Here is a 23,699-nt window from a genome sequence, read left to right on the forward strand (position 1 = left end):
ATCAGTGTCCCTGTAGGGTATAAATACAGTAGAAGAGGGTTTGTGTTCGCACTTCAAGACAAAAGTTCTTTATGCTTAAAATATACAGTTTCAGAGAAAACTGATTATTTTTTACCCTTCTTGGTGCAGAGTTTTAGAACCTGGTTCTGATTGTCTGGGCTTTGCTGCTATTGCCTGATTTTTACATGGCTCTGGAACTCGGAGATGTAGGCAGTGAAACTTTAAAACTGTGTTGAGTTTTGGAAAAGTTCACCTGTTAAAAAAAAAAAAAAAAAAAAGAAAGCCAGCCTACAGAGAGTTTTAAAAATAGCCCAAGTCCTCCTGGAATTCAATTACAGATGCCTGCCAGCTGCTTCCCCTGCCCAGGACACGCATTTTAGTTCCTCTGTTCCTCTGGATGTTCTGTGCAGGGGAACAGCCCGTGTGACATGACTGATGAACAGAGAGATTGGAGAGAGAGGTGCTGGGTATGGCCCCCTGCCATCCTTCCATCCCACCTGCTGCTTGGGCTGTCCTTTCATAGTCACGATTTGAGCTGTGCGATTGTTGTACAATGTGGATGCCGGCTGTGCGGCCACTGCTGGGACTGGCACTTTATTCTCATGCTATGTGCAATGACTTTTTCAAAAGCTTTTTATTTAGCCCCTGTAGCACTGCATCTTACAAAAAAAAAAATTATAAGAATCCCGACTTCTTGGATCTGTATTCTGTCTGAGTTCACAGGCACACATTATGTCCCCCATTTGCTAAAACACCGAAGTGCAGTCCCTCAGCTAAACTGCAGGCTTCATTTACCCTGGAAATATATGCAGATTGTAATAGTTTTGCCTATAAGTGCCCATGCTGGATTCTCCCATAATATGGACCTTGCCCTTAAGGAGTTATTTCCAAACTTGTGGTGTAGGATCAAAATAAAAAATAAAAAAAAAATAAAAATAAAAAAAAAAAAGGAAAACACCAAATCTCTGCTTACTTATTAAATTACATGGACTGTCTTTTGTTGCACATCATCTTTTTTTCTTGGTCTGGTTGCAGATGATTCAGCTGTCCAGTTGCAGGAGAACATTTTCCAGCAATGTAGTTTGGATGTAATCCTCTTTCTGGTATTGTCCTGTTTTCCCCCCATAGGCTGTCTGTGTGTGCCCATCTGTGTGTGGCAGTGACAGGAGCTTTCCACCCAGTCTGGCTGTCTGCAGGATCTCACTGGTTCTGTGCTGCCTTGCTCTCTTGGGTATCGTTTGACTCTTTGATTGGGAAGAATATGGTTTGAGGGTTTGTGGCAGAAATTCATTTACTAATTCATAGGGGAGGGAAGTGGGGGACAAGAGGAGAGGGAAGGGAAATAATTCTTTGGTACAGAACAACAATCCTCCAAGGACATAGTTACAATTTTTCTTGTTAAAGTACAACGTGTTTGTTTTCAAATCGTGTAGAAAATGCAGTAATTCTGTGGCTTAGGCTGTTGCATACTTAGCACACAGCCATGCTGCAGATACAGCTGTTCTGAGCTGGGCAGTCCCTGTTTGATGTCTGGTCCCACTGATTTCACGTGACAATTCTTATTCACAGGTCTTCACATAGTATGATATGGCTGCTTGAGAGCTGGAGACATGAATGCCTTGTTTGGGATTTCTCTGTGATTTTTAATTTTGATGGTGCAGATATCCCAGCAGAACTGATTTTAATTAAGAACCTGATCCATAGCTCTTAGATTTAATGATGGGAAGTGCCTGCTTACAGTGTGCAGTGCTGCCCTGCCTTAGGGATCTCTAGGCTAGCTCCAGATTTACCCATTTCATGAATTAGTTTCACAAGCAGAATTTTGCAGCTTCCCTTTCTGATGCTGTCTTGTTTTCTGAGGTTCCCCTCCATAGTGATGCATAGATGCACTCACAGCCTCTTATGAACAGAGGTCAGATTTGGTGTTAAAATCAAGCAGTTCTTTGCTGTTTGATATGTAGATTTTTTTATTTTTTTTTTTCATCCTAAGATTTTAAGTAAGGCTAAAGGTCAATGCTTCCAACTTTTATTTTTTAATGGAAGCTGATACCTGTGTGATAAAAGTGACAAAGCTGATGTCTGAGAAGCAGAAGCACACACAGCAAGTCACTGGAGCTGACAGATTTCAAAGGGGTGTATCTGGTTGTGTAAGCCACTAGCTTGGATGGTTTGATGTAATGCTGTTTCCAGACACTGTGGGGATTGCATGTGCCAGTGCTGGGTGTTGCCAGACAGAAACCACAGCAATTCACCCTCAACATAATTACCACCTACAGCAAGGCTAGCAGCTTTTAAATGAGGAGGAGTGGGATTCTTTATCTAGGAAAACACTAAGGAGTTTATGTCTTCCTGTAAATCCACTTAATCTCTTCATTAGAAGGGCAAGGAATAGTGACAAACCTCAGCCAACACTGTGTATAATGAAGTATTTTTAAAATACTCCCTTTGATATTAAACTGTGGCACAGGGAGAATCCAGAAAAATCAGGTGGCGTTTCTTGCAGCTCATACAGTATTAGCAGTGGTTTTGGACATGCAGCACAGTTCTGTTACATGGGAGGCTTTAATGTGCATTTTGAGTACTTTGTTTCCCTGACTCTGGATACTAAAATTAATATTGTAAGTATAGCTCTATCCACTTACAGGCCTCTTTTGGATGGTTGTTTGCTTAAAATACACAGCAACATTGTTAGAGGGGAAAATACTAAGTTAAAAATTTGTATTTAATTCTTTGCTTCCTTTTCCTGTCTCCTTTACTAATTCCTCTCATTAGCAGATTGAGAAACAAGTTGTCTTACAACTATAGAGGTTGTTTGTGTGTGGATGTAGGGGGATTGTATCCTTCATGGAGTGCAAAGACAGATGCTTGGGATTTGGTTGTTTCTCAGTGCTGGTAGGAATAACAGATCAGGGGAATGTAAGGTGGCTTCCTTTGCACCTGATCCAAATCCCATTAAAGCCAGTAAAAAGATTTCTAATGTTATTAGAGCTATGATGGGATCACTCCAGCTGCACTTTCCTCATTCCCTTGCAGCTATAGCATTGCCTGCTCAGTGTTCCCAGTGGGATCAGTCAGAGAAAGCAGGAAGTTTTGCACCCTTGCCCACTGGGAAACTGGTGTTTACTGGTTCAAAGGTTTCCCAGTCATTGCACCTGCTCCTGATCATTACAAAACTTGTGTAGCTGTAGTAGAAATGCTGATGGGAAGAGCTGCAAGGGGACCTGAGCACCCACAGCACTCTCAAACAAGCCAAGTGGGCCTTTGGTGCTGTGTTATTTAAAATCTGCCTACCTGGTTTGCAGATAGAATCAATTACTTTGCCATTTATGTGATCTGTATTATTCCTTCTTGTAATTATGGGCACAAAGCCTGATATTGAAAAAGTGGTCTCTTGTGGCACGGGTCTAGGGTTTCAGTCATTTGGATGAGCCCCTTTTGATTTGTGCCATGAAGGCTGAAAGATGGTTCTGTGCTGGCGAAAACTCAGGGTGCCTTCAGTGCAAAATTAATTACAGTGTAGGGGAATGCACCCACTGCCAAAAATATTTGACAGAGCATGAAAGGAGTCCAGTTTTCTCTGTTAGGTATGTCTGCAAAATGCTGGAGGGGTACCTGCTGTTTGCTTATGAAACACTGCAGGTATGCACATCTGTGCTTAGCTGAGTCTCACAAGCTGAATGCCCCTCTCTGCATCCCACATCAGCTCCAACTGCTTGATTACTCCTCAGCTGGTGACTTGCAGCTCTCCCAGGACAGTGTTCTGCTGTCCTGCCTCATGGAAGTGTTTGTCCATTACAGCTTGGCAATAAATACATCTATAATCTTGTTGTTGAAGCATCTTAATTAATGTCATAAGTGCCAGCTATGAGCTCTGCTTTTGATCTGTGTGAGCTCCTGGTTGTGGAATACTTGAAATAATCATAAATCTCCTTGAGACGGATTTTTCATTCCCTGAAACATAACCCCAGTCCCACTTGCACCTGAACTTCTTTTGTGTGTAATTTAATACGAGAAGCAGGAGAAAGCACCTCAAGTGATTCCCTGTGAACCTTTGCTCAGGGTGAAGGAGGAGACAGATGCATTCCCTGTCTGAGAAATGGTTGGCTGTTGGATCAATAGGTCAGATAGTTTGGTGTGAGGGAGTGAATCTCTTTTGCCACTATTAGAATGATATGAAGTAGATTTTCTTTTTTCATTGAGACTGTCTGTCTGACAAGTGCAGTGGTAGTTAGGCCAAGAGATGGGCTTGCAGTTGTAGAGCTAAAAAATATCCTGTCCTCTCTCTCTGCTGAGGGTATTCGGTAGGCACACAGCTCACTGCCCAGCAGGCACAGTCAGCATCTCCCCAGAAAGACCCAGTGCCTTTGAAAGGATATGGGAATACATTGTACTATCTCATGTCCTTCAGTGCAATCAGTGTGGGTGATACCATAAATCCTGTGGTAGTATTTACAGAGTAACTTGCACTGTTAAAGGAAAAATTTAAAATAATTGTGGTTTTTTTTACTCTGACTGCATCTCCCTCTGCCTGTGCTGTGTTGGCTCAAGTCTGGAGTCCTAATTTAGGTAAAACTTTAAGCAGGAGGACAATATTCTAAGGCAAACTGCCTGCTTGCAGGTCCCATTATCATCAGTGTGAGCCAAAGACCGTAGCATCTTTCAGGAGCAGACTGTAAATTAAGGCCTGCAAGATCTGGCCATGTCCTCTCAATCCTACTTTTGTCTTTTGCCTTAGGATAGAAGATTTATATTTGCATGTCACAAAGCAGATCATAATGGTTATCTCAAAGCTCATTGTTATTTTGCAGTGTTTTTATGAGGCCAGCAGCCTAATGCTGCAAAGTTGTTTGTAATGTTAAGCTTCTACACCTAAAGCAGTGAGGTATCCATGGTAACTGCCTTGCCTGTACACAGTCCCTCGGCAGCCTTTTCACACAGGTCAGAGCACGCACATTTCCAGAAACTGACTCAATTTAGTCTGCCTTAAACATCAGGTAATTTTAAAAAGACACTGAATCTTTTTTTTTCCCCTTTTTTTTTTTTTTTTTTGTTAATAGAATTTCATTTTCATTTTAGCCATTTGAGCATTCTGCTAGTGAAAACAAAGTAAAACACCTTTGTCACTGTAAATATGTCTGTTGCTCGGACCTATACAAATTAAACCTAAGTCTTGTGCTAAAAATGTTAAGGGCTTTGCAGCAATCAAATTCCAAATTAAAGTTTCTACTTAACACTGCAGAAACATCCTGCTGTGAGGTTTACAATAGCATTTTTTTCATCTAGGTCCCCTCTGTCAGTGCTTGGTATACTCAATTTCCTTTGACTTCTCTTGTAGTTGAGTCTAAGATTAGACTCCAAAAATTATCCTACTTCCTTCCCCATCTCCTTGTTGATTTGCAGAATGCATGTTCATTAAGATGAGTTTCTGTTCTTATCTACAATTTTTTTTTTTGAGGTATTTATCTGCATGTACCAAAGCCTGAGGAAAATTCTCTTCAGAACCAGCTGCCATGCTTGGAACTTTTTCATCTGCCAGCTTGCTCCCATCCTAAAGTTTTCCTGTCTGATTTTTTTTTGGACATCATTTTGCTTCATCTTGGTTTATTCTGTCAGTTCCAATGCTTTTGCTATAGTGAATCATCAGGTATGTTTCTGCTGAGAGTTTGGCTTGGTGACTCAAGTGTGGAGGAGAAGGAAAAGGCTCAACTTTTTACCCAATGCTTCATTCCCAAATGTTCACTTGCCCTTTCCCGGTCTCCTCCAGAGCTGCTTTGTTAAACAAGAGGCACGATCACCAGAGTAACTGAGGGGCAAAAGCTACAAATCAAGTGTCACATGGATTATAATGTGTCCTTGGTACAGTCAGGGGATAGGGAGGAAAAAGGCAAATTCAGAGGGGACAAGGAGGAAGAAAAAAGATGGAGGACAGCAAAGCAGGAGAGACAAAATCCAGATCCTCTTCTAGTCTCCTGCATCATCCCTTCTGCACTGTATAAATCTGTCAAGCTTTTGGCTGAGTCTCAGCAGCTCATGGTGCCACAGTTAGAGTACTAATACTTGCTTCTACTTACAAGGAGTTTTAGGCCTGAGAAGGACATTGGATGTGTAGGTGGAAGCATTGGGTGACACTCAGTCCTTTGCAGTCAAAAAGCTCACCATGAAATGGACCTACAGGGAGACAGAAAGGCACAAATATGTATAGGAAACTAATTTATGTAACAAAGCCTTTGCAAAGAAGTAATTAATTAAAGGAACTAAATAATGGTGACGTGCTGGTCAGTGTTATTTAGGGCTAAATGACGGATCTGGTGTTCATAGGCTGTCATCAGAACTGAGACAGCTGATGCTGTTTCTGTCTCTGCCATGCAGAGACATTCTTCAGTGCCTTAGAGAATAAGGTATTTTGGACTTGTTTGAGTCTTGTGTGGGAGTGAAAAGGAGAATTTGGAGTCACCTGGCTGAGCAAGTGAGTGTGTGTCCCCAGGTCAACACCAGCAGAATGTCTCACTGGGGAAGGAAGCCTGGAGCTTCTCTCTAAGAAGCTGCCTTTGTTCAAAAACTGAAGTGTTTCTACCATTGTTTTGTTTTGTTTTTTTGTTTTTTGTGGTTTTTTTTGTAAAAACTAGTAATATTTTGCTAAGAGTATTTATCAGATAGATGAAATGCAGACCTTTTTCATGTTTGGATTTTGGTAATGTGTTTTCTTGCTATGGCAGTTCTATGTTAGGCCTGTTGGAGTCAAGGTTCCAGCTGATATTTTGGGTCACTGTAGTGTTCTGCATGTCTCCTCATCAGAGATTTCATAAAAACCATTTTCCTCTTGAATCTACAGTGGGTTGCACTGTTTTTTGGATCCAATAAAAATAGACTTGGTACACTTAATGCTGTCTTTTGAACACATGTGGATTGCTAAAGAGGGTCAGACCAGAGGATTGTTTCTCGCTGTGTGGCCATCACCAGATGCTTCAGAAGGTCTAAGAACCCCCACTGCAGGCAGACTTCAAGTTTTCTATTCTTCCTGAAGTCTTGGGATAATCCTCAACAGTAAGATCATAAATCTGTGGGCCCTAAAGCAAGAGATTTTGTCTTCTTTCCCATAGTTGTTTTTTTAACATTTGCTATTGTAACTAGTTTTACTTGTTGTCTATAGAAATGCCCAAAACCTCTTCTGAGTCTTGCTGAATTTTTTGCCTTGGTGACTTCCCATGGCCATCTAACTATGTGTGGGTTAACAGTTACTACTTTATCACTTTTTCATTGATCCTCTTTACATTCCATTGGGGGACACTTTTTGGGTGGGAGAAGAGACAGGAATTCCCAGCCTCCCCAACTCCACCCCATTAAGGCTTTGCTGTGCTTTTGCCGTATCTTTCCTGAGGTGAGCAATCTCAATCTGTAATACCAGAGTTTTCCATACCTTTGTGTGCTCCCAGCACTTCTCTGAGCCTTCTAGGAAATAGCAACCTGTGGAAAACACAGGACTTGGATGAAACTGTGTCACTTATCCAACTTAGAGCACTAATTTTGTCTATGTAATTTCCTACCCTACTCTATGTTTTCTCAAGATTTTTTGCTGTGTTCATAACAGATGATTTTAGCAATAATCAGAACAGCCTAAACAGTCAGTTCTGTAGCCTGTAAAACTGTTGGTGGGTTTTGTTTTATGTTCATTAAAAGCACTGACTTGGTGCTATGCCTGTGCAGTTTATTTCCCAATTACTGGAACTGTAAAATTCTTCTTGGTTTTCATAATGCTGTTGAGCCCTGATGTTGGGATGTTGCATGGCATTTATCAGAGAGATGTCTGGAGTGGGGATATTTGAAACACAGGAGAAAAAAATTGCTGTTATAGGACCTCCAGAGCAGGTTTCCTGTCGGTTCCCAGTCAATCTGTGCTGTACTTAACACCTCTAAAGTCTAAGACATTGTATTTCCATAGCTACATGCTGTGCATGTAGGAACATTCCAGTGATAATATATTTCTCCTTGGAAGCAATAGACACTTATGCATTATAATGGCAACATCTTCATAATGAATATACGCTAAGATCTGGTATGATGAAATAGCTAATGCACATGTGATGCAATCTTATCTGGGAGATAAATAACTTCACAATTTCAGCAAATATTAAATATAAAGAGGCAATTTAATATTATGGGTGAACAGCTTGCATATTAAATTTTATATAAACATGAATCTATCTTTTAGTAGTGGGAATTTGAAAAGCTGAGACAGGCTAATGGAAATGTGACTTCATCTCCCCCTTGTCTGTACCTTTGAACAGCTGATTTAATTTCAAATAAATTTTGGTCATTTTTTTCAAATAGTTATGGAGTAGTTTCAATGTTTTTTTGGGTTTTTTCCATTGAACATGGAAGATAACTTTTTCCGGTCTTGGGAAATTTAGCATTCAGAAATTGTTGTTGCTCCTGAAATAAGATGACAGCTAAGAAACTATTGAACTCTGGTGTGACAGCTAGTATATCTCTGAAAGTTATTAAAAACAAAATGTTACTCTCTTAATACAACATTTCAGTTTCACACAGCAACTTTGGCTAATAGAAATAGTTTATGAACCTTCTGCTGCAGTGTTGCACAAAGTCAGAATTAATTCCATGGCAGACTTCAAAGGATGTTATTGGGTTTACGTGTTTGAACTGATGAAATTTTAGACTCCAAGAGTGAAAAGATAATTTTGGCTTCTAATTTAAAAGGGAGGATTGAGAACTGCTTTGTAAACAGAGAGGTTTTTCGTAGTGAAACTACTCGTCAAAAATCAGAATGTTTGTCTGTTGTTTGGAAGAGAAGCTCTGTCATAAAAAGTTCAGATAGGTCAGGAAAGACCAGCTCCAATCACTGAGTCACTGCAGGCTTGTGAATCAGTGGGTAAAATCCAGAATAATCCCTGAATGAGCCTGGAGAGGTTCTTACCCTGCTCACCTATGAATGACATTAATGGGAGGTGAGGTAGCCTGGCCTAGCCCAGGGTCTGAGCCAGGACCTGGTTCCTCATTGCTAGGGAATAAACCTACCAAAGGCCTTTCTTCCAGCCTCCTCAGGAGCTCAACACCAGGGATATCGGAGAGCACAGCTCTTCTCTGTGGCAGCACAATCTTTGCCAGGGCAGGAGCAAGAGCTCAGATCATGAATGACGTTGTTTTAGTCACAAGATGATCCATTTCTCATACTTGATCAAGGGGTCCTTTCTTTCTGGTGTGGCTTTACCTCCTAATCCTGTATTGCCATTATTTCTTAGCTACTTGGGAGTGGCTTTTCTGTTTGAGGAAGAGGAGATGTGGCTCCTTGTGGTGACAGCCAAGTGTCAGCAGCTCTGTCCTTGTTGAGAGTCAGCAGCAAGGATCTGACAAAAATCAACAGATCTACCAGAGGAGGTTGCTTAATATTTATTTGATATTTGCTACTTCTGGCAATCAAAGACATTAGTCAGGCTCCTAGAAATGATGAAACTACTTTGATTTGGTTTCCTAACAATCAAAACCCCATCCACATATTTGAAGAGTCTTTTTTCTTTTTTTTTCTGGCCCTCTGGCTCTGGCCACACAGGTTTCACACTGCCAAGTACTATTCCCAGGACCAGGAGCAGTAGAAATTAGTGTGATGGTGGGGTGGTTGGTTTTGTTCTGGAGGTTTTTAATATAAACTGGAATTCTCATACAAGCACAAAACTTTAGGTGCTGAACTTCAGGTGCCACTTATCATCCTGATATCATTCTGAAAAGGATTATACAGTTGGTAGAGCTGACATGAATAGAAAAGTCCTGATACTGGGAATTTATTCAAGCTGATACTTCTATTTTTTTTTTTAACTGGGGAACATGAATTATAAATATTTTCAAATTATCCCTGTCAAAATGGATAGCTAATAAAGCACTAGACTCGTAGTGTTGTCTAACTTTGCTCTACTTTTCTGTTCATCTGAAATGCCACCTAATTTCATAGATGTAGTGAAACCAGTGCAGGAGCTGGCTTTGTTCCAGGTGGGAAGGGCTCTCTGCTTAGAAAAGGAGGGGGATGTTTTGTTTTCCCTGCCACACTGTGCAGCACAGAGCGAAGGGACAATCTGCACATCACTGCAGTCACCACTTAGGACATCTCCTACTGTATCCTGACCACACCCAGATTGTTTTTTGAAGCTTATTTGTGCTGGTTTTCCAGCAAGGTGGATGCTAAGACAATGTTTCCACACACCATTGATAACACTTTAAATATTTCTGCTGCTCTGAACTGCTGCATTGTTGGTTCCTTTCCAATGTTCCTGTTGTGCCGCATGGATGGAAGCTGCTGGAATATGTTTTGACCAGCTGTTTTCCTCTGCTCTAGCCACAAGTATGTTTGAAGACTGACACAAACATATACACACCTGTTTTTTTTTCCCTTAATTCCTGAAATCCATGAAATCAGCAACAATTTGGTTCCCATCTAAGAATGCAGGAGGCGTTTCTCAGAAGTGCCAGGTGTGTTGATCATTTTGTCAGGCTGGCTGTCAGGGCACTCTGGATACAGGGTTGCTGATCATTGTCCAAAGCACATCTTTAAATCATGGAAAGACAGAATCTGGCAGTTCCGTGAGTTGAATACAGTGGTGTTCAGGCAGAGGTGAGTGGCACTGGAGGAAAAAATGGTCAGTTTTGACTTGGTCTTGGGATTGTTTTGAGACAATTCATATGCTCCTTGAATATTTTTTCAAGAATGCTGAAAATTAGTTTCTTTTCATATCATATCTTCTCATAGACATATAGAGCACTTCTAACAGAATAATTCATATTAACTGTGAACATTTCTGTCAGCTGGAGAAAGTGACACAGGACACAGTTTAATGTCATGTACACAGTAAAACTAGAAACCATTAAGGACTAATGAGAAGGACTCATTTAGTATTATATTAGTACTACCCACAATTCACGTCAAATCCAAAGAAAAATTTCCAGAAGTCTATAACCTGGTTTGCAAAATAATTCTGATAACCTGGTTTAGGAAATGCATAGGTTCTTTCAAAGGTAAGCAGTGACATAGGTGCAAATTATGAATTTCTGAAGTGTCATCATCAGTCTTCAGGGTGACCTCATTGTGGCCTTCCAGTGCCTGAAGGGAACCCACAGGAAAAATTGAGAGAGACCCTTGGCAAGGCCCTGGAGTGACAGGACAAGGACAATGCTTTATGCTGACAGAGAGCAGGTTGAGATGGGATATTTGGAATAAATTGTTCCCTGTGAGTGTGGTGAGGCCCTGGCCCAGGTTGCCCAGAGAAGCTGTGGCTGTCCCATCCCTGGCAGTGTCCAAAGCCAGGTTAGATGGGGCTCTGAGCAACTTGGAATAGTGGAAGGGGGATGGAACTGGGTGACCTTTAAGGTCCCTTCCAGCCCAAACCAGGCTATCATCCTATGACTTTGTGATCTTTACTAGTAGACGAGGAAGAAGTCAAGAAATCAGTGGAGCTTGTGGCAGGTAAAAATGATTAGAAAACTGAAATGCAAAAGTGTCTCTTGAGCCAATTTGAAAGTCCTGAGCCAACAGGTGAAGATTCTCCTTTATCTGATCCAAACCAGGGCAGACACTGCATCTGCAGATCATCCCTTAGCTAGTAAATCAAGTATTTGTAATGCTCTGGCTTTGAAGTTCAACATAATAGCAACATGGCAAAAGAGAAAAATGTCATGAAATTGGTGTTTGGCCACTTCTATTATTCTCCGTTGCTACCTGTTGCAAATTGTTTGTGAAACGTCAAAGCACAGTAGAGCTCGTAAGTATGCATCTGGAAATTAAGTATCTGTTTTGGTAAATATTCACATTAGGGCACTTAGGGGTAGTTTTGTTTTGGTTTTTTTCCTTGCTGAGCATGAGGAGCTCCACACAGAAATCCTGTTAAACATAATAGGATTTGTGTGCATAACTCCCTGCGCATCACTTTGAAAGTTTACCCCCTGCAGCATAAGAGTTAGATAATTTTAGTCTTTGAAAATTGTTCTTCTCAGATCTGGTCTTTTCCTACAGTCTGTTATTGATGATGTACTCATAAATGCTTTGGAATAATCGTGATCAAATCTTATATTATTTTCCTTCTGTGGTGGAGAACTTGAGTTATTGTGTGTCTCAGTGCTTTGTTTTGTACTGGAGGAAGTCTGAAAGGAAAAATTACAGAGGTGCAAACATGACCCAGTTTGTAAGTGCACAGTTTATATGCACAATTGACAGATATAAACAATAATATTTGCCCACAGCAAAGACTTGTTCTCTCTCTATATAAATGCATATATACATATCTAGAGATATGGTATTTAAACAAAAAATCCCATTCAGCAGCTACTTATACTTTATGGCCCAATAGAAAAATTATACAATTACAAAATCAAACTGTGTTTTTCAAAGTGTTTTCTTCTCAGTCTAAGTCTAAACGTCCCAATGCGGAGGTTTTCACCAACCCAAACAATTTTTCTCTCCTGCTGTATTCCTAGTGGAGACACTTTTTAGAGTTACTGCCAAAAAAATCTTTCTCTTAATATGATGCTTTCCTGAGTTTCTTCAGGGTGCAAAATTGGATGGTTATCAGGCAAAACCTGTGGGTTTTTTTGTGGTGTATCCAGTATTCTTTTCCCTATCCATATTGAAAACGGACTGGCAATAGCAATTGTTTTGCAATAGTTTGGCACTTAAGTTTCCAGCTTTCTATGGAACCTGGAACTGCAGAGGAAAGAATAATTAAAAGACTGTTTAAAAAATTAACTCATTTTTAGAACAACTGTAATTTGGTTTTAAAGAAGTTCGTGCTTGGTTGTTTTTTTATCTGAACCTGTTAACTCATCTCTGCATCAGTTTCAATCTCAAGTTTATCAGTTAGTATTTGTAATGCAGGCAATTTGTATTGAGACAAGTGGGATTCCTCCCAGTTTTGTGTAGGATTGAACAATGGCACATTTTAAATGTGGGGTGTCTCTGCCTAATGAGAGACAGCTGAGAGGTGTGGGTGGCCAGCTCTGCTCTCCTAAGAGAACTGTGTCATGAAGTCTGGTGCATATTTTGGGTTGTTTTCTTCTTTTTAGACTTGGATAAAATGCTTTTGCCTGGCAAAGTGTGTGTCTGCTCCTTCTCTTACTTAAGTTGCTGGCAAATCTTCCATTAATTTTAGTGGAAGCAGAACTGGACACCAGCTGGACCCAACTTCATATTTGAAAGTGCTTTTTTCCCCTGGGGTAAATAAACTCCCTAGTGTGCAAGTAACTGTGCTGTTGGGTGTCATATTTTATTGGTGAAAATATATCACTTTCAACTATCAGTTGGCTATGAAAACATCTTGTTGCAAAAAGATCAAAACCAAGAAAAAGCTCACTCTGTGTAAAAACAAACAAACAACTCCCCAAAACAAACAACTTCCCCCAATTTGTGAGCCCCCTGGAAGTTGCTGGCATCATGAAAACAGAAATTTTCCACTTTGTGGACATAATAGGAGTCAAGACTTCGGGGCTCTCTTCCAAGCCTGTGCTTGTGCAACACCATGCGTGTGGTAGCCGTGGCCTCAGCTGATCCCTTTTGGAGATGGGGAGATTTCTGTGTCATCTTGCATTTCAAGAGCAGGTTGAATCATAATTTAAAAGGTTATAAAACCACACGTGGTATCTTCACAGAAGCCACTTGCACAAAACTCCTTCTCCCACCATGTTTTGTCTCCAAGAGAAATAAGGGAACAAAATAGGTGAACAACAACAGCAACAAAAGCAACAACCAAAAAAATCATCCTGAAACAGGCACTCAGACCAAATAGAAGTTTCATTTATAAATAATGACAAGAAACTTGTAGAAGAAGGTGTCTTTTAAACAGCCTTCATAGAAAACCAGGCTTCTAACCTCATCTATATTTACTACAGGAAAAGGTGGCATGATGTCTTCATAGATTATGTGAGATGACGTATTTTTGTCACCCAGCTTGTTCTCATAATGTAGACCACAAGATCTTCAAATAGTTTCTCTCTTAGAAGCCACCTAGTCATGGTTTAGTAACTGCCAACAGTACAGACTATCACACCTCTTCTTAAGCTGTTCCAATAGCTAAATGCCACTACTGTTATATAAAATAAAAATAAGATTCATAACCCTCAAACTTAATAACCCAGCTGCCTCTACCTCTTTTCTAGCTGAATTTCTCCATTTTCATCTTCTCACCAGTATGTCTTGCACCTTTTATCTTTAGACTGAAGTCATCCATTATATCAGATTTCTTATGTAGATAGTCAGAAACAGAGTTCCTGCTTAGACTGATAAACTCAGCAGATTGAAAGCCTTGAATTTCTGATGAAAAGGCTTGTTTTATTCTCTAATCACTCTCATGGAGCTTCTCCAAACCTGATCCAATTCATCAGCGTTCTTCTTGAACTATGGACACCAACTTGTGATGTGGTATTGCTACAGTAATGTGCTGCTGTGTGTGAGTAAGTGAGAGAGTCCCACAAATCCCACATAACAGCTCTTGTTACCCTTTGCAGAACTATGGGATTTGGGGAGTTGTCATTGTACTGATTTTTCTCCTAGCCTTTCATTCTCCCCCAAAGTCATGACCTCCTAGAACAGAATCCTCCAGTTTTTTGTGTATTCTGTATTTTATTGTTATTAAGACATACAGAGCTTTGGACATAATGACACTCATATTGTTTACTTCTGGTCAGTTTAATAAATGATGCCTAAATTGTTAGTGGTGACTTGACCTTATCCCCTCTTTTTTTGTGTGTCCTTTCCAAACACAATTAATAATTATTTTCTGTATTATTTCATTTTATTAAGAAAAGCCCCAAATGAGGCAGACAATACATACTTCATGAGTTTGCCCATTAGAAGCCTACATTTGTTTATGATTTCTTGCTTTAAATTGCACATTGAATTCTGTCAGTCACTGAGTTGTTAAGCCATTTGATAACTAACCTTCTGGGCTTACTTAATAAAAATTTTGCCTTACAGGATTGTGTCACACTGCACAGTTTATCAAACTTTACCAGAATGATATTTTCATTATTAGCAAAAGCAGAAGATAATCTTCAGAAGCTTCAGAAGGTCTGTTTTGGCAAACCTGATTGAGGCAGTTGTTACAAGATGATGACAATATTAAAACTGTCATCAGTATATAGTAGCTTCTTTAATTTTGTGTTAATGGAATGCAAAACCAGCCATTCCTTTGCCTCTCCCAGAACTGATATCAAACTCATGGGAGAGGGCTGGATATCATTAAAAAGTATAAGAAGTACTCCTTGATGCTTTTGGAAATGTATTGCATGTGTCACAGTTCTCTGAGATTTTGTGTCTCTTCCAAACTTTCTGTAGTAGGAGATCAGAGATTCCCAACAGCTCCTCTTTTATACTTGGTTGCAAGTTATTCAAATATGAACATTTAATAAGCCTAATAATTTCATGCCTCTTCCTGGATTTATGCTGAAATATGCTCACAACATCATCCACTGTATCATAGATATAGTGGTTGGATATAGCTGCCTTTTCTGTGTAATCACTGATAATCTGAGTATTTCCACTTCATTAATTTAATACAGGATGAAAATCAGAAGAGATCACCAGACCCTCTGGTTCAGCCTCCAGAACATCATATGTATAATTCCAATTCCTTAAGAAGTGTGAAAAGTTATATAAGGCAGGACAGATAAGTTTTGGTGGTGTAATAGGGAGAGCTGGTGCTGATGCAGATCTGTTAAGCCTTAGGTACCTCTCTCAGCCATTGCTTCCTGGCCCATCCTCATGTGGAAACAGCCTTTTGCAGGCTCAGAGAGGGCAAGTGAATAAACCATTGTATTAAGGCATTTAAATCAAGTTTAAAGACCAACGAGTATAATGAAATACGGACTGAGAAAATGGAATTTGTTTGTGTCTACATGTTCCTATTGGAATAATTATTCCCTATTGGAAACTTTTGCCTGTCAATCCCCAGCTATTTAAAACTGCAACAACAATATCCAGTTGTTGCTTTCTTGTGTCCTCAGTCTTTATCCTAGCTTTTGTTAGGGACAATGCAGTGGTATTCATCAGCAACAATAAGACTGTTATGTTTCATTGTGTTTTTTCCAAAGCTATACAATGTTCTAGCCATTATGGAAGGGTTGCAGTCAGCTGAGTGATGTTTACATGTCACTTCCATACCCTAATAAGAGGTATGAAAGAAAGTGTATTGTAACCAGCAGGGGAGAGATTCAGCTTGGAAGGCTGGGACTTCTGCCTCATATAGAAACGCAGTCAGGGAAGACAGCACTGCACTGCCTAGTGTGCTTTTATTTTTGGCCTCTGCTTTAGTGGCACGAGTGTCAGTAGTACCTGCAGCAAACTGCTTATTCATGCTGCTGTTGCTGCTGTGATCGTTTGCTTTTGGGCAGCATTAATTTTGTGGCTGTGCTAAGTTAGGAATCCATTTCCAAGGACATCAATGGCGTGGCTGTCTGGCTTGTCCTGGCAGCAGCCGGTCTCATCTGTGTGATGGGGTTGTTCTTGACTCTGTTTGCTGGCATTCCCATAAAAGCATTCCCACACACCTACGCCAGCAGGATCAGCACTTTTTCTGGAAGCGGGGTCTTTCCAGCTCTTTCTAGGATGGTGCCTCACAGTCACATGCTGGAGGTGACCGGCGTTTCTGATACATTCCTCGGGCATTTCTCTGTGCGTTTCTCAGCCCTGGTTCTTGTGGCTGGGCTCTTCTCTTTGTAGTGGCAGCTCATTTCACAAGACTCATGGAAGTCATATGGCTGCCTGAGGTCATCACAGAGGAGAAGAAGGTCCCGAGTTTGAAAATATGTGGGTTGAGCCTGGGGGTGCGTTTCTGACACAGCTGTCAGGCAAAGCAGAGGTTCCACCACATTTCTGCCTTTCAAACACGGCATCCTTGACTCTTGACACTTTGGCTTCTGGGAACTACAGCTATTGTCTGTATTCATGGGAGGTTGAGAGAGAGCAGGAATCCTACTAATTAAGACTTCTTGGAAGAAGAAATGAAATCTGTTCCTTAGTTTGGATATGGGTGGAGCAGGATTCCCCTTTCTGTAACCAGCTGGATAAACATCTTCATATCCCCCAGTGTCTTTGACGGTAACAAGGCAGGAGGAAGATCTGAGATGTGTTGGTAGTTACTTGCTTCCAGGTAATCAGACCCCAGTGCTAAATCACTCCGTTTATAAGTCAAAAGCTCTTTTATGGTTTTAAACATTCTTCTTGATAAAATAAGGGCTGTTTTGGTAGAACAATAGAGCTTGTGACCCCAGGTAGTATTCTTAACTATATATAGATGGCTTTTGGTGTTTCTTCCCATGACTGCACTGTGACTGTTTATATAATTTATCATTAGTCATCAACAGACTGCATAGATTGCTGGTTGAGGAGCTTGACTCAAACTGAGTGGTTAGTCAAGTGCTATGGCAAATGCCAGCCTTTCTGAGGAAAAGATCGTGTCTCAAGGCAGTGCCCATTCTGGATTGGGTCCTGGTTGGGAGTTAGGATGGGTTTCTGCTCTGTGATCCCATTTGTGCAACAGTTTTATGATTCTGTGATATATATGCCTGAGAGCTTGAAAAGGCACTTTAGCCTTCTTCTCAGCCCATGTTTGTCAGTTCTGGTGGGAACTCTTTTCCCATCAATAATATGTTTTTCTTCTTCAGGAGATGATGAAAACAAGGTTCACTTTGCCATGAGACACTGGATTTTGGTCCCAGCCCTGTTGAGCTGGAGGAGCTAGTGCTCTTACCCACCTTAAAATTGCTTATGAGCTTGGCTACTGTACCTTGTCCATTACTGTACCACTCCAGGTTAAACCTCATCACAACCAGTCTGGGAAGGAATGGGTCTCTGTGTGAATTCCTCAGAGACTTCTGGTTCCTTCCCTTCCTCTGTAGTGTAGAGTGCACTGGATTAACCTCACCTGGAAAACCCACCCACTAAATTCCTTGTAGGTGACGCTTCTTACTCTTCTTGTAACTATTGTATTTATAACTTTTGATATTTTACTCTAGGCTTTGTACTTTCCTTGGCTGTTTGAGGGGATTCTGTGCAGACTATTATCAAATGAAAACATCAAAATGAGAGAACTAGGAAAGCATATCTGGTTGGTGCTGTCAGGCAGCACACAAAGTCCTGCATTTTGGCACTTTCTTCAGGTGGACAAGGCCATTGTCTTCAAGGCCTATGAAGCAGTCCCTTTGTGTGTGTGGTTGCCACTGGAAATATTGCCAAGTTAAGAGAGAAGTGGGAGTGTGAGAGTGCCTGGGACTTGCTTCCCCACTGCCTGATGTCTATGGAGGCCAAAGAGATGGTTTGATTGGAAACTTGACTGCTGCACTAATGTGCAGGCACTGGTGAGCTGCTGAATGCTGAGAATGTTTCTAGTGCACATATTTTTTAGATTTTTTTTCATTAAAACCAGCAATTTAGTGAAAATAGGGGGAAAAAATGTTAATTTTACTGCCAAGCTCTTGAAGTGACAAATTTCCTCCTTCTGTCTTGAGCATTAGAGACCTTACTTATTCCTGTTTATGAAATCTGAGGTTACATATACACCTACAGTTGTGTCACCTTCTGTCTCTGTAGAGCTGAGTGTTGACTGCAGATGTTCTGTGGAGACTGAAGGCAAAATAAAAATGCCAGGTAATTGGTACTCCTGATTCTCAATCCAGCATGTCTTGTGTTGCAGAACATAAGTAAAATGAAAGGGAAGATCTTCAGAGAGCTGCATGCAAATTTTGACTGGTTGTGGTTTTGAAAGTCAAGGAACAAGGCGATACAGAGAATGCTTTTTAAGCTGTTCTATCAAATGTCATATCTCTGTTTTAATATTTTATGTGATGTGGCTTCTCTCAGATGATCAGCTGGATTATCTGAGATCAGAGAAAAGGGAGTGGTACTACTCAGCTGCAGAAAATAGGAAGAAAATGCTGCCATGGCAGGGTAGGGCACAGACACACTGACTGCAGAGCACTGGCTATTTGTGGAGCTTGTTTCAATGTACACATCTCACAAATAGCCAATCAGAATTACTGAAGTGGAGGTGTTTTATTTATAATCAATAAGTTTAAAACAAACTTCAAAAAAAGTTTATACAACACTATTTTAGAATTTTTCCCCTGGTATTTGTTAGATAAGACTGATAGATATTTGTTTTCTGGACAACTTTCCTATTTGTTTGCTTACTAATTATAATGGAAAGACCTACTAAATTATGTATCTGTGTTAAACAGCTTGCTTTTCAAACAACAAAGGAAATTGGCCACAACTCTCATTTCTTCTTTTATCTTTCTCTTAAAGGGCAACACTTTAAGGAAAATCCTCCTGTATCGGTACTTTAAAGGGGAATATGGAAGTGGTATGAATGGGCCCCTGTCTGCCAGCTACAGCAAAACTGCACAAGTGGGAGGTAAATCAACATCATTTCAAGAGAGCAAAATTAGCAGCACCATTTTTTTGTAATAGGCACATTGGACATGCTCCAGGCATTCAGTTGGTAAATAAATCAAACATGTTCTGTAAGCACTTAGAAGAGAGGTAGTATCAGACTCTTCTATTTTTAAGTTGCACACACTTCTCTCAGATTGTGCATTTGGAGGTACCGAAGTAGGTACCAGTAAATCCCCATCCAGAAATTCTGCAAAGCAGAAAACTTTTGAGGAGACATGATGTTGTTTCTGGAAACTAAAGAATGTATTGACCAGATCCTTTATTGGTATATGAAAAAGTATATGAAAAAGGTAAGATCTAAGGAAAAGCTTCTCACAAAAGTACTGGTTAGACAATGGAACAGATTTTCCTGAGAGGTTGTAGAATGTTTCAGTTCTTGTTACAACTTTACTGGGCAAGACTCGGATGAATTTGTCCTATCTTCCTGTGAGCAAGAAGTTTCAGTATCAGATTTCAGATCTCTGTAGGTCCATTATAACCTAAGTTTTTGTATCATTCTGCTGTAGAAGCCACAGGAAGTTACTGTGAATGGTTTCTAGGAAAACCCATAATAATGGATATCATAGGAAATGAGGCTGGAGCTAGGTATAGAGCCAGGTCAGAACTGCATTTCCAGTGCACACTGAAGGCATGCCCAGCTTTGTCACCTTCTGCAGCTGTTACCGAGCTGTTCCTCTCTAACTATTTCAATGTAGACACTGAAAATCTTTGCAGTCTTAACACCCTATATGCCAATTTCACTCTCTAACAAACAAGAGACTGAACTTTTACTGTTTTTTTAGTTCTCTCTAAAAAGTGGGGGGGGGGGGGGGGCTTCATCACAAAGTCTGAAGCATTTTAATCAGTTTAATCAAAGTAGTACTTGCTGATTAAAGCAATACTATATTTTTACTAATGAAGTAGGCACAGTTACATCTTTAGAGAAGTAAGTATAGCAGGAAAGATGATCATCTGTGATAATAAAAGGTGGTTGATTTAATGAGCTAATACAATTTAGCAAAATTTCTTCAACCCACACCTTTAATTTGGAGTAACTCAAGTCTGTGTTCTTAAAGAAGACATCATCATGATGATGGTGTTGATGATGATGATGATCTAGGAGCTGGTAAAAGCATTTGGCTGGAAAGTCAGACCCATAACCAGAAGACAATTTTAATGTAGAATACACCTGAGATTGAAGAGCAGATTTTAAAAGGGTCTCAGAGCACTGACCCTAGTCACAGTTTAGTATATGCAGCAGTGGAATTAAAAAAGGGTTCAGGGAACAAATCTATGTCCTTTCCAACTTATTTATTGTCTGAATATCATGACAGAACAATGACTTGGGGATTTGTTTTATTTCTTATTCTTAGAGTGCAACATTGCAGTTTCTTACAAATATCTTGTTTTTATCAAAGGGAATTTTGCCTGACAGAATTATGTTGCCATTGTGTGCTTTATCACTACTAATAGGTTCATTTTCATATATGTGTTTGAAGAAAACATGAATGGTATTTGTGTATTTGTCTGATTTGCAGGTGGATTTTCGGGACAAGATGCAGATAAGTCTGGGGTGACCATGTTTGATATCCAGTGCCTCCTGGACAAAGAAGGTGCCTCAGAGCTGGTCATAGATGTGATAGTGAACACCAGAAATGACAGGATTTTCTCAGAAGGCATTCTGCTCGGTATTGCACTGCTCGAAGGTGGAAATACGCAAACACAGGTACTTATTTAATCTGCTTATTCACATATTGATTCTCAGATGTATGTGGTCTGGAGACAAGTAAAGAGAAACCTTTTGGTGTGAGTTCTGTGAAAAGTTTGTCACTAGAATAGGTACCACTGTAATGCAAATGTAAGTATTCCCTATTACTATGCAGTAGCTCTTCAGCAGAAGAAAATGTTTTTCAGCTGTCCCTCCCTGTATAGCACCATGCTGCTTTTAATCTGGTCATTGCCATGTGAGCATTATCCCCAGTTATTTTATGTCACTCTTTGTAAAATTAAAAATGATAATACTTCTAAGTTTAACGAAGTCTTTTCTGGAAACTTTCAGAGACGTTTATCAAAATCTCCAAAGAAAAAATAACCTGCCCATTTGAGAAGATCAGTATTCCAGCTGATAGAAAATATCTGCTTCAAAATATGCACTTCTATGTTGTTTTTTTTAATTATATCCCTCTCACCCAGATTTAGCCAAATCAGACAACTGAGGGAAGACAGAGAATTGATGTGATGAGGGAAGGCTGGGAGAATTTGAATTGTTTGTAAACTGTTGCAAATGGTCCTCAGACTGCTTGACAGTTATATTAAGGGACTGGGATTTATAATCTAAAATAATATTTAATAATAAATTCTGTCTGTAGCACAAAAAAAAGAATATAATCCAAGGTATAATATTACATATTAGATGTTCCATGCTTTCTCTTTTTGTTACATAATAAGTTACTTTTCACTGTTATTTGTAGATGGAATATTGTGACTAGTAAGCCTAGAGAAATGGAGAGTGTCACAAAGTAATTTAACTTCAAGTACAATATTGTGACATTTAAAAGACTGCAAATAGCACTCTTCACTGTTTTACCCAAATTTTAAAACATTATCATCAAGGCTGGCCTTTGTTACCAGCCTTGTATATCACTTTGTGAAAGAACTGGTCAGGCCGTGGCCAACATTTGTTCTGTGTAAGTGAAGTAATTATTCATCATCGGTTTGACAAAAAAATATAGTGTATTTTTGTATTTCTTCTTCCTTAGAAGATTGATATCTAAAGAATTTACTTTTTTTTTTTTTTTTTGCAGTATTCGACTTACCAGCAACTAAAGGAGCAGAAAAAGTCAGAAAGGTTCTTTAAAGTGCTGTATGATCGCATGAAAGCTGCTCAGCAGGAGATCCGATCCACAGTGACAGTGAACACTATTGATTTGGGGAGCAAAAAGAAAGAGGATGACAGCGACCTCACCATATCTGTTCCCAAAAAGAGAGGTAAGGAAGCACCCCTGGGAAAGAGGGGAGCGGGGCACTATATTGACACTGCATGTCTGCACCACTGATGCTTTGCTGAGCTGATCAATAAGCTTTAATATTAATCATTGCCAATTTGCATCTTTTGCCTGTTTTTCTCTGAATTACAGTCCATCTCAGGTTGGTTACAAGGAATTAGTTTTAATGAAATCAGTGAAGCTCTGCCAGTTTGCATCAATAAAAGGTACTGAGCCGTATTTTTAGAGGAGCAGAAGCAGAGGCTGCTGCTATTGGGGATATTTCACAAGAGCAGGCGCAGGAACTGATTTCCCACCCTGTGGTCTTTCCATTGTTCTCATCATTTATTGTATATGGGAGAGAAATAGTAGAGCTTTTTGTGTTAATGTTCTATTTCACTCTGGTTTGTGGTTTATTTGGAACATGCTATCCCTGCATGAATGTTGCTTTGATATTATTTGTGAGTTGCCTAGAGGTCTTTGAAAAGTTAGGCACCAACAAAGAAAAAGTTGCATTCATTATTATTGTTTTCTTATTGTTTAATCAAATGGGGAGAAAGACTTCCAAAAATGAAGGAAAATTATCTTCTTTTCAGTTAAGGATTCAACCCTGAATCTGAAAGAGGGAATGAAAGGACAGTTAACAGAAGCATCTTCTGCAACCTCCAAGGCTTACTCTGTGTACAGAAGAGAAATGGACCCAGAAATAGATCTGATGGGCTCAGGAGCAGATGCTGCAAATGCAGAAGAGAAGTCTGTGGAAGAAGCAATCATGAGCCCTGCCATTGCAATCATGCAGCCAATACTGAGATTTCTTCAGCTGCTGTGTGAGAACCACAACCGAGAGCTCCAGGTAAAGTGTTTTGAGCTGAGCTTTTATAGGGCTGTTATTAGAGGGGCTGCACCTTCAAAAGGGAAGAAAAACATGCCTGTGCCTGGCCCCTGTTACAGAATAGGGCTGTCTGAGATGTTGGGCTTTTTTGGTCCAAGGGATAAAATAACCCTTTTCAAGAACCATTTGGGTTCTGTGTTGGAGGAGTGCATGTTTATATCCTCAGAATTGCTTGGGGATCTCAGCACAGCCACATGGAACTGAGAAGGGTCTAAATGTCCCTGTTAGTAAGGTTCCTGTGCACACCTGGTGGATCACTTACCACAGACTTGAAGAGCACAGGAAGATCCTGGATACTGCCCTTTTCCCAAAGTTTCCTTCCTTACAATTGAAGGCTTTAAGATGCTCTGTGTGTCCCTGCTATCAGTTCTTTTGGTAGAGATTACTGTCCCCATAGCAACCT

The 23,699-nt window shown here is 40.1% G+C and overlaps 1 protein-coding gene across 4 annotated transcripts in view; it reads left to right on the forward strand.

Moving 5' to 3' along the window:
• Window positions 1–23,699, forward strand: part of ITPR2 (inositol 1,4,5-trisphosphate receptor type 2) — a 241,806-nt gene that overhangs the window by 145,162 nt on the left and 72,945 nt on the right. For all 4 annotated transcript variants that reach the window (XM_015628084.3, XM_015628085.3, XM_033514205.1 and 1 more), the window contains 4 exons: window positions 19,292–19,400; window positions 20,959–21,146; window positions 22,225–22,408; window positions 23,001–23,257. In XM_015628084.3, coding sequence (XP_015483570.1) covers window positions 19,292–19,400; window positions 20,959–21,146; window positions 22,225–22,408; window positions 23,001–23,257 — 738 coding nt within the window. The remainder of the gene's footprint in view (window positions 1–19,291; window positions 19,401–20,958; window positions 21,147–22,224; window positions 22,409–23,000; window positions 23,258–23,699) is intronic.

This window comes from Parus major, chromosome 1A (genome assembly GCF_001522545.3).
Source record: "Parus major isolate Abel chromosome 1A, Parus_major1.1, whole genome shotgun sequence".
Classification (NCBI taxonomy): domain Eukaryota; kingdom Metazoa; phylum Chordata; class Aves; order Passeriformes; family Paridae; genus Parus; species Parus major.